The 18,261-nt window shown below is 38.5% G+C and overlaps 1 protein-coding gene across 1 annotated transcript; it reads right to left on the reverse strand.

Annotated features, from left to right (window-relative positions):
• Positions 1-4,211: 4,211 nt before the first annotated feature.
• On the reverse strand, positions 4,212-18,101 carry lypd6b (LY6/PLAUR domain containing 6B). The gene is made up of 5 exons (XM_069930515.1): positions 18,036-18,101; positions 17,239-17,382; positions 14,699-14,797; positions 10,596-10,726; positions 4,212-6,930 (listed from the first exon to the last, which is right to left on the reverse strand). Exons 2-5 carry the CDS (start codon positions 17,351-17,353, stop codon positions 6,760-6,762), a joined length of 516 nt encoding a protein of 171 aa, XP_069786616.1. The 5' UTR covers positions 17,354-17,382; positions 18,036-18,101; the 3' UTR covers positions 4,212-6,759.
• Between the last annotated feature and the right edge of the window lie 160 nt (positions 18,102-18,261).

An 18,261-nucleotide genomic window follows, 5' to 3' on the forward strand; every position in this document is an offset into this window, starting at 1 on the left:
CTGCTGGTAACAGAGTGTTCGTTATAAGGCTATGCCCAAAACATTTCATAAGAATGGATGTAACGTTTCCTCCTCCATCATTGCCTTTCCAAAGTGTTTGTGTCACCAGGAAGAACCAGCTTGTCTCACTGTAGGAAGCAGGCCAGACTTTTTGCAAGGGCAGAATAGAACTCAATGCTTCCACAACTTCCAGGATTGGATGTATGCACTAATGTACAATCCCATGATCTGTTTATCAACCTTTGGGATATGGGAGGCAACTAAAACACTCTAAGTTCATGGGGGAAGGATGATGCAAACTCCACACAGACCACACTTGATGTCAGAATCTTGAGGCCAAGTCACTGGAGGTGCAGTTTTTTTGGTTAAGAATTTGTCTGAGGCCTTTATTTGCTCTCTTGAATAATGTACGATCCCATGATTTGTTTTGAGGAAGAGAAAATGAATCATTTCTTGTGTGCTGGTTAAAACTTATTCTATACCAAAGATCATTTTAAAAATCTAGTTAAATTGACTTTGCTTTGTGAGAGAACTTGCTATGTGTGAATTCGCTGTACTATTGGCTCAGTTTCAAGATTGTAGTGAAGTATCTTGGTTGTGAGAGGTGTCAAATAACATTGGACAACAATTTTGTTATTCAAAAGGTTTGCTTCCTGAAAAAATATTGGGGTTTCCAATCTGACAACTTCAGGCAGAACACAAAGATCACTTCCTATCATGTAGGAAGTTGGAGAAACATTAAATTAACTTTAATTGAATTTAGCATGTTTAATTGCATAATGATGCTGGCACGTTGCGTTATTTCAACTGACCTAAAAATGTTTTGCCGCTGATTTTCATTTGTACTCAGCTTCTGATTCCTCCCGTGTAGTATTGTCAGCCAGCATTGATGGATTCCAGTTTCCCTGATACTGCTTTTCCACGATTGCAATGTCCAGGTGAAACCTTGCACCACATTCGTCACTGACGGCACCAGGATCAGCAGGGAAGAAGTTCAAGTCCGAATGCAGAAAATGAATTTTCAATGACATGTTGCATTTCATGGTTTTGTATGTTTGTAGACTTAAAATAAGACAGGAAATCACAAAAATAGGTTATATCTTTTAAAACAACAGTATATGCTAGGAAAATGTTGCGGAGATTTTTCCATAAAATTCACCCAAAACTGTTCAAGAAGCAAAGTTTTAATTGACCAGTGTAATCAACACAGCCACACTGTGCAAGGTAGCCACCTTCTATGCTGCCCTATTTTGTGCCTCAAAGGTATAAAGACCATGTGATCTGTGGCGAAATAGCTTCAGGACAGATTTTTTTTATGCTTCATTCTATTGCGGGGCATTGGAATCCAATCCCAAAAGATGCAGAAGAATGCAACTAATTGAATCACACACAAGGTCCTGTCAATTTTTTTCTTCAAGTATTTATCAAATTCACCAGTTGAATCTCTTACAGCGCCAATCTGGATCATAATAAATCATTCTGTGTCTTGACTTCTCTGTTAACCTAATTTATGCAATAACTTTATTACAGGTAAGACTGAGTTTACCAAACTCTCCTTCAGCTAGAGAGTTTGACCCATGACTATCTTTCACAGCCATAGCCAATACTTTATAATGTTGGTCAACAAATGTGTGGTGGGGTCTTGACAGGTTAATTCTGCAAACAACAGGCGGCACAGTTAGGGTAGTGGTTAACGCAGTGCCTTTTCAGCACCAGTATCAGGACTGAACTGGGGTTTGAATCCCAAACTGGAAGGAGTTTGTACTTTCTCCCTGTGTCTGCATCGGTTTCCTCCCACCATTCAAAAATGTGTCAGGGATGTAGGTTAATGGGGTATAAACTGGGTGGCATGGATTCGTGGTCCAAAATGGCCTGTTACCATATTTTAGGTCTAAATTTTTTTTTAATTAGAACCAATGAGCTTTATGTATTCTTTTTTTTAAAACAGTGTGGATGGGGGAAATTGGAAATAAAATCAGAACATGCAGTACATGCTCAGCATCTGATATTTATAATACCTCAGGTCAGAAAATGAGGTACTGTTCGATGAGCTTCCATTGAGCAGCATTGTCCAGAGAGAAAAAAAACATGGTCAGTAGAGCTCAACATGCCATATAATGATGCCATGTATTGCACTTTGATTCAAAAATTCAGTACCTTTGACATCAATGGAATCACATTTCAGTAGCAGTGCTCAATGTTTCCACAACTATACTCTGCGTGACCACCAATGGCCAATTTCTTGGTGAATATGTTTTATTGAATGCATTTTTGAAATTAAGAGATTATTTGCATAACACAAGCATACAGATAAAACAATTTAATCTCTTGTGGATTTTCAAAGGCCTTAAAAACTATCCATTATTGATACTATTCATACTGTACATGTCTATGCCTGAAATTCCTGAGCAACTTACCTTTTCCTTTGGAAAGACAAACATAATTTTTGATTAATGCAAATGGACATAATTTTTTCGGACCTTTTACAAGTCCATTAGTTAAAATAGAATAGTTCAGCAATTGAATGCCACACAACAAGTTTAGGTATCAATTACAATGATTTCAATTTAGGTCATTGATTTACGAATCACTGTACTTCAAGAAATGGCAAGTATTCAAGGAAAGCTGAACTGCAGTAAATTTGGATGATGCTCCCAACTACTTACATAATAACAAATAAAATTGTATATTTTTTTAATAAAAATGATAATTAGAGATTGGGTTTCAAAGAGTTTTGGCTGCCATAATAGAAACTAAAACTTTTGAACCCGATCACCACTTACTGTCAGCTAATATTATGATTTAATACAATCACATTTGATCATATCACTGTACCTGTTTGTTTTGGATTATCTGCCAGAGTGCAGTTTCATGGCACTGAAAATGAAAATTGATCATTCATGCAAGATATTTCAATGCATTTATGTCAACCTTCATTACTTCATTTACACAATAAGTTTCAGGACATCATTTCAATTTATATCAACTCTAAATATACATTGGAGACTAGCAACTTAGGAGGAATGTTAATGGAAATACAGATACTCTTCCTAATGCCTATATTCACATGTAACATGATGTTAGAGAACTGCTATCTAACATTTATTAGATAGATTCAATTCTAAAAGAACCCATTAAAGAGTCAGCTATATATATGAATAAAGAAGGGATTTTCTTCCCAGAGTTCATTGTGGCTACTACCTGCAGTATTTTACTCAATATTCAATTTTAAGAATGAACTATCAACTACAAAGAGGCCATAAAAGCTACCGTTACTTTAAATGTATTCAAAGACATTCCTTGTAGTTCAGTGAGGATTGTCCTCTATTTGAACACAGAACAAAACAATGTCCAATATTTTACCTACAGATTTCTGGTGGAATTAATTTTTTTAAAAATTTAGACACTCAGCACAGTAAAAGGTCATTTCGACCCACAAATCCAAGTTGCCCAATTTACACCTAATTAACTACATATCTTGATAAAGGGCCCAAGCCCAAAACACTGGTTGTGTAAAGGACCCTGCTTGACCTATTGAGTTTCTCCAGCTTTGTGTTTTTAACTTCAACCACAATGTCTGTAGATTCTCATATTTTACTTCTAACCTACAGCCCTGGTACATTTTGAACGGTGGGAGGAAACTGGAGCCCCCAGGAAAAGCCCACGCAGGCAGGGGAGAATCTTTAAAATCCTTACAGCCCGCACAGAATTCAAATCCCAATCACTGATGCTGTAAAGGGATCGTGCTAACTGTTATCTCTGGTTCCAAAAATAATCATCAAATGAACAAAAAATTTGAGGAGCACCTCAAATGTCAGCTTGATTCACATCCCACTGCTCAAGCCATAGTGTCTGCTCTGCACCAATGACCGGCTGGAGAAGGTCCTCCCACCTTCGAAACACCATTTTTAAAAAATTGCTTCATACTTGGAATTTAGAGAAATTTAAAACAAACCTGGTGTTCTGCCGCATCTGACAGATGGAAGTTCAACTTTCTAGAGTTTCTTTTTCTTTTTTAAAATATTTTTATTGTATAATATATAAATATAGATACAATTTTTTAAGGAAAACACATAACAAGTCATCTCATATACATACAAGAAAAAAATGGATGGAACTCTAATAGACAGTTCTTTGATCCACATAAGAAACAAGTAATTGAATTAATCTATGATAACCATGTTAAACCCATATTTACCAAGTTAAGCCAAATAAAAATTAATAAAAAGCAAGATAAAACACCCTAAAAACTAAATCTGATCTACCCCTCCCTCTAATCAAGGTTACCTTGTTTAATACTAACCAAACCTGTGTGATGAGGGTCTGGATCAACAGGGAAAGGTGCCAACTTGTACAACATGATACATATGTTACAATTCATCATGCAGGAACCATCCTATGAAATCCATTGGCAATCTATTCAAAATGGATTACCAGCAAACTTTAATACAGAAAGCAGAGGGTCGAAGTGAAGGGCAATTCTTAACAAGAGGTGGGTTGTGTATTACACAAGGATCGATGTGGAGTTCACATCTGTTTAAATATTTTAATTATTCTGAATCAAAGATACATCGTAAATTTGCAAATGATACCATATCTTGGGATAGGTAGCGAGTGTTGAGGAGCACAACTGCAAATTACAGAAGGAAAAACTAAAATTGAAAAAAATTGTTGATGTTGGAAATCTGAAATAAAAACACAAAGTGTTTAAAACTCAGTAGGTCAAGGAACATCTTCATGAAGCATGTGTATAAACTAAGCACTCTGAAAGTGAAGGGCTGGAGAGTTCATCCCTTAGGAATGATTTTTTTTCTCTCTCCATAGCCTTCCCATGTAATTAGAATTCAGGGCTCAATGTACAAGGTTGGTTGTAAATCCATAATAAAGCTTTTATTCCAAATAGTTTTCTCATTGCAATGATTGATGGTTGTATCACAATATTCTTATTCAACAATATCTCCACTAAGATGGAACATTCATAACTAAAAGAGAAAATCTCCATGCTTTAATCAGGCACAGACAAGATTATTTTCCTTCAATCATACCAGTTTTTACTCTTACCTCTGGATCCAAGGCCACACTAGTATTTGAGTAAAAATGCACAGAAGTGCCAGAGGAACTCAACCGGACTTGCAGCGTCTATAGGAGGTTGACATATATTACTGGCATTTTGGACCTGAGCCCTTCTTCAAACAGGAAGGCGTCTGAAGAATGGCAGAGGGAGGAGTCCAGACCAACTGTCAAAAGTTGTTAATTGCATTAGAGGAAAGGTGAGAATTGATTTTGGCTCTGTGAAAGGAGACAGAAGGAAGAGAGAGGGAGAGCTGGAGGAAAAGCCACAGGGAGAAGAAAAGGTTTGTGGGGTTTAATAGAGACATGAGAAGTCAATGTTAATGCCATCCATGCCCAGACAGATGAGAAGTTGTTCCTCCAATTTGCAGGTGTTTGCACTTGAAGAGATTATTTTGATTGTTGCTTCGGAGGGAGTGGGTGTGTATTGTTGGAAGTGACACAAGTGTGATCTAGTGAATGTCAAAGGTCTCATAGAAGTACCTAATGCAGGAGTAGAGCTCAATATACTTTCCTCAGAGTCATGAACCATTCCTTTTGTTTCATGAATTCAATGGGTTCACAATTTCCACAAGAAACTATTTCACTCAGTACAAATCCAATTTAATGTACAAAATCTGAGAGTGTTTTTCTTTCTCTGTTTCTATCACCAGGTACACAGCATGACTTCAGTTTTCTAGAATTTCAATTGTAGCCTTTGGCCAACTCTAGCCATTGCTCTTTCATTGGTTAACTACACTAAATCTACCTTGGACATAACATTATTTATAAAATCTAACTATAATTGGTTATGAAGGCTATTGTTTTTAGATTTTTTAAGTTGCTGAAATAAATTTACTTCGGAAACTAAAATCCAACAAGTTATTGCCACAGAAATGGCTTTTCTGCATCAGTTGTAAATGAATGTAAGAAAGGGGATCTTATTTGTGGGAGATTGTTGGTGGTAGGTGGTTAAGGAACTATATTGTGATCAGTTTTGAGCAAATTGAACAAATTTTCTGTCTCTAATTAACATGTCTATTTCTGTACTTTTGAACTCATTTGGGAGTTACCTGTCAAATCAGACCATGGGTCGCCCATATTCAATGTTTGGTCTTTCCTGAGTTGGTTGATTTCCTCCTGGGCTATATTAAATGAAACTAACATTTACCTTGGATTATTGGGTTCAGTTTGGGGTGGGGAAAGAATGAAGTTTCCTCTCCAGTAACTTGAACTGAAGATACATATGCAAATACCTAAAAAGAATTCTGTAGCTCCAATGATCTGTGGCCAAATAGGTTGCAGACCTATCTTCATGAATTATAACTGTATTCACTGGCTGTCAGAAAGCAATATCACCATAAGGTTCACTGTGCATATATAGCATCATTTTCAGCAAGGCCAGAAAAAGAGATGTCATATACAATAAAGGAATCTCTATTTCTCCCATTCCCTAAATTTTCTCGGACCTTCCTTGTTTGATGATCAGGAGTCACAGATCCTATGTCAGAGGTCCATCATGACAGTAGTTTCTCCCATCCAGACCTTGTGTGATATGGAGTACACAAAATGGTATCAAGCTCCATCAGCTCCCAGGCGCAAATCCCTGAGAATATCATGAATATGATACTTATTTTTCATCTGTAACTGGTATCAGACAATGCGGCTGATGTATTTAAAGAATTGAGTTGGACTTGACTTGCTGTAGCATCATACCATCAGAAGAACTGGAAGAAGTGCGGAGATCCAGATTATGTTTTGCACCCTGATGCTGGCAGATACAGGTAACCTATGCTTCTGCTTAGCCATAAACACTGCATTTGTGTGATCCGTTGGCACTTCAATGTTGCAGATCATCCCTTCACAACAGGAAATGCACTCCTGAAACAAAAACAAAGTACATCCTGATTAAAGTCACCCTCCTCTCCAGTGCAGACATAGAACTATGCATTTCTGCTTCACTCTCGCTAGCACCTCTGCTTGTCCCCACTTTTACTGACTCTTAATTTCCCTACAAATTGCCAAGGCACCACACACAAATGTCAACACAATTAGGCTCTATTGAGAAAATGCTCCAAACCCAACTGATCTTGTTTTAATTGCATCTATTCAAAACAGGTTGTGGAATTTTATGCACATTTCTGGGAATATCTGATTAAGAAAAGCAAGTATGATAAGTTGGAGAATGTTTTGTAAATATGGTTGTTGCCAGATGCAGACAATGATTGTCCTTTGGTATCTTATCCTTTTGCACTGGTTAAAGGAAGGAAAGAATGGAGAGAAAGCTGAACAAGCAATTGATAATTTGGCTCACCACATTATAAAGGAAATTAGAAGAAACAGGATAAGAGCAAATTCTTTATTTCTTAAATCATGCAAAGATGGGATGAAATTCATTATCTGTATAGTCTTAGTGGAGTATGTTCAGGTGCCTTGCCATTTGATGTGGGCGATCATGTCTCTGACCCTCCGAATAGTGAAATACATCTAATTCAAACTGGTTTGTAAATTACCAGTGTAGGTAAATAGCAAAAAGCACATCACTTTGTTGACAATCATAGTCAGATACAGCTTGTGCAAATAGAAAGTAGTATAATAACACAAAAAAAGATTTATTTCTGTATCAAGACAAAGAAGAAAGTATTTTTCCTTACACCCAAATAAAATTTGTTCCGTTTTCAAGCATTCATGTTTTTAGATAGAGAAGATAAAATCACCATTTACATTTGATTCTTTATGATAAAATACATATGAGCAAAAGAGTGACCCAGATCATATCTAGGCCATTAAAAAGAAGGAGCAAAATTAGGCCATTTGGCCCATTGAGTCTACTACATTCAAATCATGGATAGTGCATTTTTCCTCTCAACTCCATTCTCCTGTCCATAACCTATGACACCCTTCCTAATCAAGAATCTATTAATTTATTCTAAATTTGAGACTACAATTAGAATATAGAGAAAAATATCACTCTAGCCACATGAAAGCATTCTCCATTGGGTCCAGAGCATTAATTGTATTAAATTACAGGTAGGATTTGTTACAGTTAAGTATGTTTTAAAGTGATGGGATTAAGAGCACATCTCGTGCTTAAGTGTCCATTTAACAGGATGACAACTTCCAGGAGCATTTTGGACCCTTTTTAAAGATAATGAGTTTTCTCTCTATGTTTCGGTGATAAGAATTTCTCGTTACATTTATTCATTAGGGATCACTGGCAGGCCTATTCTTTATATTCAGAGACTTCAACACAAAATCTACGATGTCTGTCTAGTGTTGAAGGAATGAGGTACTGTTACCCTTTTACACTGATACTTTAAACAGAGTATAATCCGCCTTTAAAAACAACTTGCCCACCTCTATATAAATGGAACAAGAGTGGATTGGGGTAGTCATTTCAAACCCATCTTTTATTCGCCAAGCGAAATAGTATCAGAGGCGAAGGGAGGGTAAGTGTAAAAGGGGGAGTCATGTTGCTGGGTCCAAATGGGAAAGGAATGTGACGTCCCACCTCTTTTGCTCCAGGAAGCCGGCTTGCTTTGTAAAAGGATTCTCTGACCTGGCATTTCTTCTGCTCTATGAGAACAAGCAAGCTGGCTTCCAGAGACAGGTTGTGTATACGGCAATAATGTGGGTTTTTAAATGTAAAAAGTGTCTGTGACAGGAGATATTAAAATCAACGCTCGTTTGTTTTCTTGTTGGTTCAAAAAAAAAATTCCATGGCAATATTCAATAAAGGCTGGGGAGAAATCCAATATTTTTTCCTACAGGACCTCTAAGACAGATTATTAGAATGCTGTCTTTCTAAATTGTCACAAAAATATTAGCCAACTTGTAGGCTATATTCCTGCGTGACAATTCAAAAATATTTTACTAGGTCTAAAGTGATGTCAAGAATGGGTACTATATCTTTTAATTATCATTGTGTCTGTAATCACATATTCAAAATTGCTTCCTTCTGGTAACCTCAGTCTGCTTCCCAATTTGTCCTTCAAGTAGGTTTTCAGCTGGTGGTATGCAAACATTGTACCGTGAGTTATACCATATTTGTCCTTTATTTGTTCAAAAGATAATAATTTATTTCCCGAAAAACAATTTTCTATTCTTTTGATCCCTTAGCTCTCCCATTCTCTAAAGGAAAGGTTATCTATTGTGAAAGAGATTAGTTGATTTTGCGTCAATATTAATTTTGGTAGTTGATAATTTGTTTTATTCCTTTCTACGTGAATCTTCCAAATGTTGTGGAGATGGTGCAGTACTGGTGAATTCCTATGTTGCACCAGCTTTTCATCCCACTTATATAGTATATGTTCAGGTACCTTCTCCCCTATTTTATCTAGCTCTAATCTGGTCCAATCTGATTTTTCCCTTGTTTGATAAAAATCTGATAGGTATCTTAATTGGGCTGCTCTATAATAATTCTTAAAGTTTGGTAGCTGTAAGCCCCCTTGTTTGTACCATTCTGTTAATTTATCTAGCGCTATCCTCAGTTTCCCCCCTTTATCAAACTGCAAGAGAAAGAGAATGAGGAAACAAGCTGTAAACCCAAACAAAAATGGGAACAAGATCTAAAGATAAAGAATGAAACATGGGAAAAGCTATGCTCCGGAACTATGAGAAATACAATAAACACGAGGTTACGGATGATACAATATAATTCGTTACACAGGCTATACACCATGCCCCAAAAGTTAAATAAATGGGACCCAACAGTATCAGTCAGATGTTTTCGTTGTAAGAAGGAAACAGGAACAACAGTACATGCAATTTGGGCATGTGAGAAAGTGGAAAAGTTTTGGGAAGATCTAAACCAGGTATTAAATAAAATCACAAAAAGCAACATTCCAAAAAATCCAGAGATCTTTCTTCTAAGTAACTTAAGAAGTAAAGAACTTGGACTCGATTTGGATGGAGCACAAAAAACATTTATTATGATAGCTGTAGCAAAAAAATGCATTATGTCAACCTGGAAATCAGAAGGTAGCCTGAGAATACAGCAATGGTACATAGAAATGAATAAATGTATTCCATTGGAAAAAATAACATATAATTTAAGAAATAACATCACAGTATTCGAACAAATTTGGGAACCATACATGGAACACAACAGAGAAGTCCTACCGCAGACCTCCACCACCTAAAATGACAGAAGGAGAAAAAGACAAAATGAACTGACCCAGTATGTAAAAGTATAAGACACAAATTTCTTGTTTATTTTCATTGTGTGATGACATTGTTTAATGGGTTTAATGTATCATATAGGTTGAACGTTGACTGGGTGGTGGGGGGGGTGAAGGAGGGAGGGAAGGGAGGGGGGAAAAAGGGGAGAAAATGACACTGTGTATATTCAAGAGGGAAATGTTTGTGTGTATTTTGGTTAGTATGGTTCATAGTGTGAAAAATTTTAAAAAATTAAAAAAGAATGGGTACTATATAAATGCAAATATTTCTTTAGTTAATGCATGACATACTTGGTTACTTACGTGGTTATATCCCATAGAACAAACTGAGACCATTCAATACAAGCTGGCTATCCCAGGACTTACCGTATTACCAAATTTCCTGATATGATGGCATCCCACAGAATGGCATTCCTCCTTTGTAACACATCTCTTTGAAACTGATTCACTCCTGCCATGACTTGTAAATCTGTGCACCGTAAGGCAATACTTTGTGTCTGTGTCATAAAAAGATAGCAATGTTGTCAGACTTTTGCAAACCAGTGTGAAACCAGGTTGCCAATAGTTTTATTTTCTGAAATCCTTTCTTTCTATATGAACATTATGTTGAGCATAAAATAAGGCATTTAGCTGCTCGCAATTTTGAAGTTTGGTCCATTTGTACAAATAAATGGGAACCTAAAATACAAGTGGAATGACAATTACCACCTTTATAACTGACGCAAGGCTACTACAATGTTGCTAAGTCACAAACCTTCACACTCTGGTCATGAAATTTTTTATATTTTTCTACATACCGTCTTTATTTTATATAAAAAATGTTCTTTGACTATTGACAATCTTAATGGAAGCATTTTGAAATGTAATGATCAATTACAAGAGAGGAGCATGAGGCCCTTACAATCGCACAGTCGTGAGATGAAACCTTTAGGTAGAATTCCATTTTCGAGAGTGACCACAACTCCCTTAACTTCAACATAGCTTTCATAAAGGATAAAAGAGTCAAAATGGGATACTGCTTAACTGGGGAAAGGCTAATTATGAAGGGTTTGAGGCAGGAACTAGGAAGAGTAAATTGAAAACACATGTGCAAGGGTGAAAGCACAGAATTAAAATGGAGGAAGTTTAGGGACCATGTGTCAGGTTCATCATAGGCTTGTTCCACTGGGACAAGGAAAGGATGGTAGGAAAAGGGAACCATGGCTGATGAAACAGGTCAGGCAACTAGTCAAGAGGAAGAAGGAAGCCTACATTGGATATAGGAAGCAGGAAATAGGAATGGCTCATGAGAAGTATATGATAGCCAGAAAGGAGCTTAAGAAAGGACTTAGGAGAGCTTGAAGGGGGGGGGGGGGCATGAGAAGGCCTTGGTATGTAGAACCTCAAGGCATTCTATGTGTATGTGAAGAATAGAAGGATGTCGAGAATGAAGGTGGGGCCGATAAAGAAAAAAGGAGGCAACATGTGTCTGAAGGCAGAGGAGGTTGGGGAGGTCCTAAATGAAAACTTTGCCACAGTATTCACAAGAGAAAAGGACCTTGATTATGGTGAGGTTGAAATTGAACAGGCCTATGTGCTGGACATTGTAGAGATTAAGGAAGAGAAAATGTTCGATCTTCGAAAAAACATCAAGTTTGATGTCCCTGGGGCTGGATGCAATATTCCCCAGGCTGCTGTGAGAAGTGATCTTTGAATCCTCATTGGTCACAGGGGAGGTGCCAGAAGAATTGAGAATGTCAAATAAAAAAGGGTAATAGTGAGAATCATGGGAATTATAGTCTGATGAGTCTTACGTCAGCGGTGGGCTAACTAATGGAGAGGATTCTTAAAGATAGGATCTATGAGAAATTGATGAGGGCAGGACAATAGATGTGCTCTACATGAATTTTTGCAAGGCATTTGACATGATCCCCCATGAGGTCCCCATGAGGGATCAGTGAAACCTTGGCTGTGTGGATAAAAAAATTGGCTTGGAGGAAGAAAGCAGAGAATAGTATAGGAAGGAAAGTATTCTGTCTGGAGGTCCGTGACTACTGGAGTGTCTCAAGGATCTATTCTTGGACTCCTGTTCTTGGTGATTTTTATAAATGACCTGGATGAAGAGGCGGAAGGATGGGTCAATAAATTTGCAGATGACACGAAGGTTAGAGGAGTTGTGGATGGAGCTGAAGGTTGTCTTAGGATTCAAGAGGATATAGGCAGGATGCAGAGTTGGGCAGAAAAGTGACAGATGGAGTTTAAACCTGATAAATCTGAAATGATGCATTTTGGAAGGATAAAACAGAAGGATGAGTCCAGGGTTAATGGTTGGTTACTTAAGAGTGTGGTTCAACAGAGGGATCTTGGGGTGCAAATCCATATATCCCTCAAGGTCAGCACACAGGTTGATAGGATAGTTAAGAAGGCCTATGGGGTACTGGGCTCATTAATAGAGGGATTGAGTTCAAGAGTGGAGAGGTCATGTTGCAACTCTACAAATCTTTGGTAAGACCACATTTACAGAATTGTGTTCAGTTCTGGTCACCTCATCATAGGAAAGATATGGAAGCTCTGGAGACGGTGCAGAGGAGATTTACCAGGATATTGCCTGGATTGGAAAACAAGTCTTATGAGGCAAGGATAGCAGAGGTAGGGCTTTTCTCTTTGGAGCATAGAAGGATGAGAGGAGACTTGATAGAGGCCTACAAGATTATGAAAGATATGTATAGGGTGGACAGCCAGCACCTGTTTCCCAGGGCAGGATCAGCAAATACCAGAGATCATGTGTACAAAATTAAGGGAGGGAAGTTTAGGGGAGACATCAGGGGTAGGTTCCCCCCCCCCCCCCCCCATAGAGAGTTGTGGGTGCCTGGAATGCCTTGCCAGAGATGGTGGTTGAATCTGAAACATTGGAAGCATTTAAGAGACTCTTAGACAGATATGTGGATGAAAGAAAAATTGAGAGTTATAGGGTAGAGAGGGTTTAGTTCTTTTTTTTTTGGAAGGAATATATGGGGCCAGCGCAACATCGAGGGTCAAAGGGCCTGTACTATGCTGTATTGTTCTATGTTCTACTTCAAGTAGTATCTTATTGCAACATTTGCTTGTGAGTACTCGCTATAAATTTGCATGCAAGACCATCTTTTTTCCAGAAAATTTATCTACTACAATAAAACAACTACAGATTTTGCTCTCGCAGCTGTTTCTCGATAGGGGATTAAAAATTTTTTTTAATAGATTTAACATTACTGATATGCTTAAAGGAGATTAAACTAATTGGATAGTTTGGGGACGCATAAGAAATAATTTCAAAGAGATGTGCTTCAAGAAACAAAAGCCATATTGTAGACTGTCATCACATCAGTAATTCATTATGCATGAAGTCCCAGCTCAGTCACTGAGTTAAATGGTCTCATTCTATGCTGAGGAATATGAAGAAATAGAAGCAGGAGTAGGCTATTTGGCTTGACGTGGCTTCTCCATCCTTCAATAAGACTATGGCTGATCTTTTATCCCAGGGTCATTTTTCTGCACCCCATATCCTTCAATTACTTTAATATCAAGAAATTTCTTCAATTTATCTCAAAGGATGCCTGAGCATCACTAGCATCTACCTTGATCTGACAAGAATGTCTATACCTATTCACCAAGGGCAAAGAAAGGTAATTCTAAATTGTATTGATTCCACCAGGAGTCAAAACTTTTAAAAGAATTGGAACAACGGTGGTGCAAAAATTAGAGGATCTACTGCCTTCCAGCATACAGCCTCTGGGTTTGATCCCAACCACCACTACTATCTGTGTGGAGATTGCACCTTTGCCCTGTGACCAAGCTGGTTTCCTCCTGGTGCTCCAATTGCCTTCCACATCCCAAAGATGTGCAGATTGTTTGTTAGGTTAATTTGCCATTCTTAAATTACTCCCTTGTGAGAAAGTGGCAGAATTTGGGAAGAATTGAAGGGAAAATGGGGAGGATAAAATTACTGTTCTTGATGGTCAGCAGAGACCCAATGGGCTGAATGGCCCGTTTCATGCTGTTTTATTCCAGACTCAATGTATATTGAAGGTCAGTTCCTACAGTGTAAATTCAATGCAATTGGATCTCGTCATCCCTTGCATTATGTCCGCTGATGTGGAGATTCAGCTACATGACCATGAACCTGCTGAAAGATTATAAACATAAAGCTGGAGAAACTCGACAGGTCAAACAATGTACTTTATATAGCAAAGATAAAGATACGTAACCAACGTTTCGGGTTTGAGCCTGAAACGTTGGTTATGTATCTTTGTCTTTGCTCTTTGACCTGCTAAGTTTCTCCAGCATTGTGTTTTTACTTCAATCACAGTGTCTGCAGACTTTCGTGTTTTATTCCAATAGACGATGAGCGACATTGAAGCCTCTGGACAATCAATCCCACCTGAAGCAGCACATTTTGCACAAAGAGCATGCTGAAGAGAGCCACCACATGCCTTTGGCTGTAGGGTACTCACGCTGAGGGCACCATTTATCTTCAGCCCATCTGTTGCACTCATAATTGTTCAAAGCGTTGTTGCAAGTGAAGCACTTGAAGCTGTTTGAAAATGGAGTTGCTACAAATAGAAAGAAAAGGCTCAGGGAAGGATGATCAGGCAATCATTCTGTTAAAACAACAACATAGCCAGAGCACTAAATGTTACAGTGAGGAAGGACATCATTGGGCCCCCTGAGCCCATATTGGCTGTTATTCAACTTTAATTCCTCCTCTTCCCAAATCCCTGAAAATTCAGTTCTCCCATTCTTAGGCAATTCCCCTTTGCATTGGGATCACCTGTAAATAATTACATCACACTGATATTTGCAGTGATTTCTGGGAATCTCTGGTCCATAGCTGCTCAAAACAGAGCAATATTTGGAATACGATTGAGGACTTCTGGAGAACAGAGCCCTGTGTAAGAAGTGGAGAGAGTATAAAACTATCCACCTCCCTGCCTGAAGCAATGCTTTCTAGCAGTAACCTGACACCTCATTCGAGACAATACTTTGCCAACATTATGGATGCAAGATAAATGGGGAGAGATATGCTTTCAAGTTCAGTATCATCTATCTGTATATATAGACTTCATCTACAAGAGGTGGTGTCTTAAAATAAAGCAACTTCGATTCTCAAGAACCTCCACCACCCAGGTCATACCCTCAACACATTGCTACCATCGGGAAGGAGGTACAGGAGCCTGAGGATGAGCACCTAGTGGCAAAAGGGCAGCTGTTACCCCTCTGCTATCAGATTTCTGACACAACCCCACTTTCCCTTATTTTTGAGATTATTTATTTATTCTAACTATAATTTTATAGAAATGTTTGCACTGTTGATGCTGTCGCAAAACAACAAATTTTGTGACATGCTGACGACAATAGATTCTGATTCACAACCAGTTGAAACAGTGTTTCTCTGGACCATGGTGAACACGCATACACATGCAATACACAGCACATAGTAATTACATATATACATAAAGGTATAATTTGAAATAAATATAAAATTTTTTGGAATGATTTACTCAATTACAGGATACTGTTCATCAAATCAACAGCTGACAGGAAGAAGCAATTTCACTGCCTGGCACATCGTAGCCTCAGCATAGGGCAGAGGAAGTTCCTTTTGCATTGTCATAGCTGTGGTATCTTTGGCTTGGCTTCACGGACGAAGATTTATGGAGGGGGTAAAAGTCTACATCAGCTGCAGGCTCGTTTGTGGCTGACAAGTCCGATGCGGGACAGGCAGACACGGTTGCAGCGGCTGCAGGGGAAAATTGGTTGGTTGGGGTTGGGTGTTGGGTTTTTCCTCCTTTGCCTTTTGTCAGTGAGGTGGACTCTGCGGTCTTCTTCAAAGGAGGTTGCTGCCCGCCAAACTGTGAGGCGCCAAGATGCACGGTTTGAGGCGATATCAGCCCACTGGCGGTGGTCAATGTGGCAGGCACCAAGAGATTTCTTTAGGCAGTCCTTGTACCTTTTCTTTGGTGCACCACTGTCACGGTGGCCAGTGGAGAGCTCGCCATATAACACAGCTGTGGTGTACCTGCAGCCTAATGTACAACAAAGGCCTGAACCATCACTAAAGCTATGAGCAGTGATATTTCCAATAGGAAGCCAACTCAATTTACTTTTTGGCTGCATTCAGTTTTGATAGACAAAAATGAATGGATACTTGTCAGGTTCTTGCAGGAACTGAACACGTAGCATCATAAAATAAAGATGCTAAAATGCACTCAGCAGGTCAGACAGCATAGCAATTAATGTTTCGGGTTCCAAGCTCTTTTGTCAGATTAGGGAAAGAAATATCCAGATTGCCAGCATCGGCAGTTTTTAAATTGTGACTTATCATTAATTACTCTCTTTTCAAGTTCTGATGGAAGGTCTTCAACCCAAAATGGTAATTCAGACTCCCATACATGATGCCCACCTCTGCTAAATTCTTTGTGTTTTTATTTTTGATTTTCAGCATCTACAATTTGATTCTTGATTCTTTGTTGTAAAAAATAAATGGAAATGTTGAAGAAACACACTAGGATCTCATAGTGTGAGGTTCGTGCCGGAGCCCTTCAGGGTACAAGCAAAAAGCAGGCAGGCTTAAAACGACACTGATCAAACATTATTAAATTACCAGAGCAAAGAATTTTCTCTAGCATTTTTAAAAATATACATCATAATATTTTCCTCAGTTGCCCAGGTTCATAGTTTGAGTGGAAATTCAGAGAAAGAGGTAATGTTTTGATTTGGTTCCAAAGTGGAAACCCTCGTCAGGATGTGGTATTCTACTTTTATTGATACCAAAAGGTCAATGGCGGTTTTGTGCTTTCCTGCTCTCCTATCAGCTAAAATGCTTTGTGAAAATAATGCTTTGTGAGCATGTTGATTCCATCATTTCAACCACTTTGACAATTGCAATGTGAAAAGAGAATTATTGCCAGTCACTGCAATGATTTACAACATACAGGGAAGGTCATTATAACAACAAGGCCAATATCTATGTGTGGTCATTATATTTACTTACGAGATATTGGTGGCATTACATTATGAAAGTTCACACTTCTGTTGAACCCACAATCTACTTGAAGGACGAGGAGCTGAAAGAGAACAACTGCTGGAAGATGGTGAGTTACAGGCATAGTCAGGCAATGGTCAGCACTAGATCAACCTAAAAGGGCAAGAATGCAGAATTTTAATGGAAAATTAAAAATTAATGGAAAAGTTAATTATCGTAAACAACATAGTCAGTGTTCAAAAACATTTTTTTTTAAATGTTAATTCGTATGTGGAGCAGTATGAACCTTGTAAACTCATCTCACTGAACACATGAAGCAAGCTGCATTTGCCAAATCCAACTAACTACAGCAGCAAGAGAGGATACCACACCTGAAAGTGTGTCTGAAGAAGAATGTGGCTTTCAATGGCTGCTACATGACCTGCTGAGTTTCTCCAGCACTTTTGTGTACGACTGTTGTGAGTGAGGAAACAGGTTTGGTAGGTCTCAAAGGCAAGGACTTTGGACACAGTTTTGATGGGGAAGGATTTTATTTACAGAAGGCAAGTGTAGGAAATAGTAACAGATGCAGCACACACACAGCTTACAGCAGCCATGGGAAAGTAACAGTGGACAATTAATAACGAACGTGGGGAAAATAGTGAGGGAACAAAATAAACACACACATACAATGAAATGGTACATGCAGTGATCAGGGAAGAATCACTATGACGACCCACCACCCCTAGACTCTGTTTAGGAATGGCTCTATGCTACAAGGGACACCAATTAAACACTCCCAACCCTTTTAATAGTGCACATCTTACCAACAGTTTCTCCTGCGCCCTTCCCCGTTTCTAGGCCTGGAGTGAAGCAGGGTGGTCCCAAGCTGGCAAAGAGAGAGAACAAAGAACACATGGTACCTTTATAGTGCTAGCAGGTCCAGCCCAGGTCATTAGAAGGAGACAATAGCTCGGTGCCAGGAGAGTTAATCTAATTACAACAGCCAATGGCCAAAGGTGAAGAAACAAGTTGGCTGGAGACTCCAGTCCA

The sequence above is a fragment of the Narcine bancroftii genome, chromosome 4 (assembly GCF_036971445.1).
Source record: "Narcine bancroftii isolate sNarBan1 chromosome 4, sNarBan1.hap1, whole genome shotgun sequence".
Classification (NCBI taxonomy): Eukaryota; Metazoa; Chordata; class Chondrichthyes; order Torpediniformes; family Narcinidae; genus Narcine; species Narcine bancroftii.

Excerpts from the sequence above, each read along its gene's own strand:
- lypd6b (XM_069930515.1), bottom strand. The coding sequence starts at position 17,353 with ATGCCTGTAACTCACCATCTTCCAGCAGTTGTTCTCTTTCAGCTCCTC. Across the intron at positions 14,798-17,238 it reads TGTAATGCCACCAATATCTC|CAACTCCATTTTCAAACAGC; the intron begins GTAAGTAAATAT and ends TTCTATTTGTAG. Across the intron at positions 6,931-10,595 it reads TCAGGAAATTTGGTAATACG|GAGTGCATTTCCTGTTGTGA; the intron begins GTAAGTCCTGGG and ends TTTTTGTTTCAG.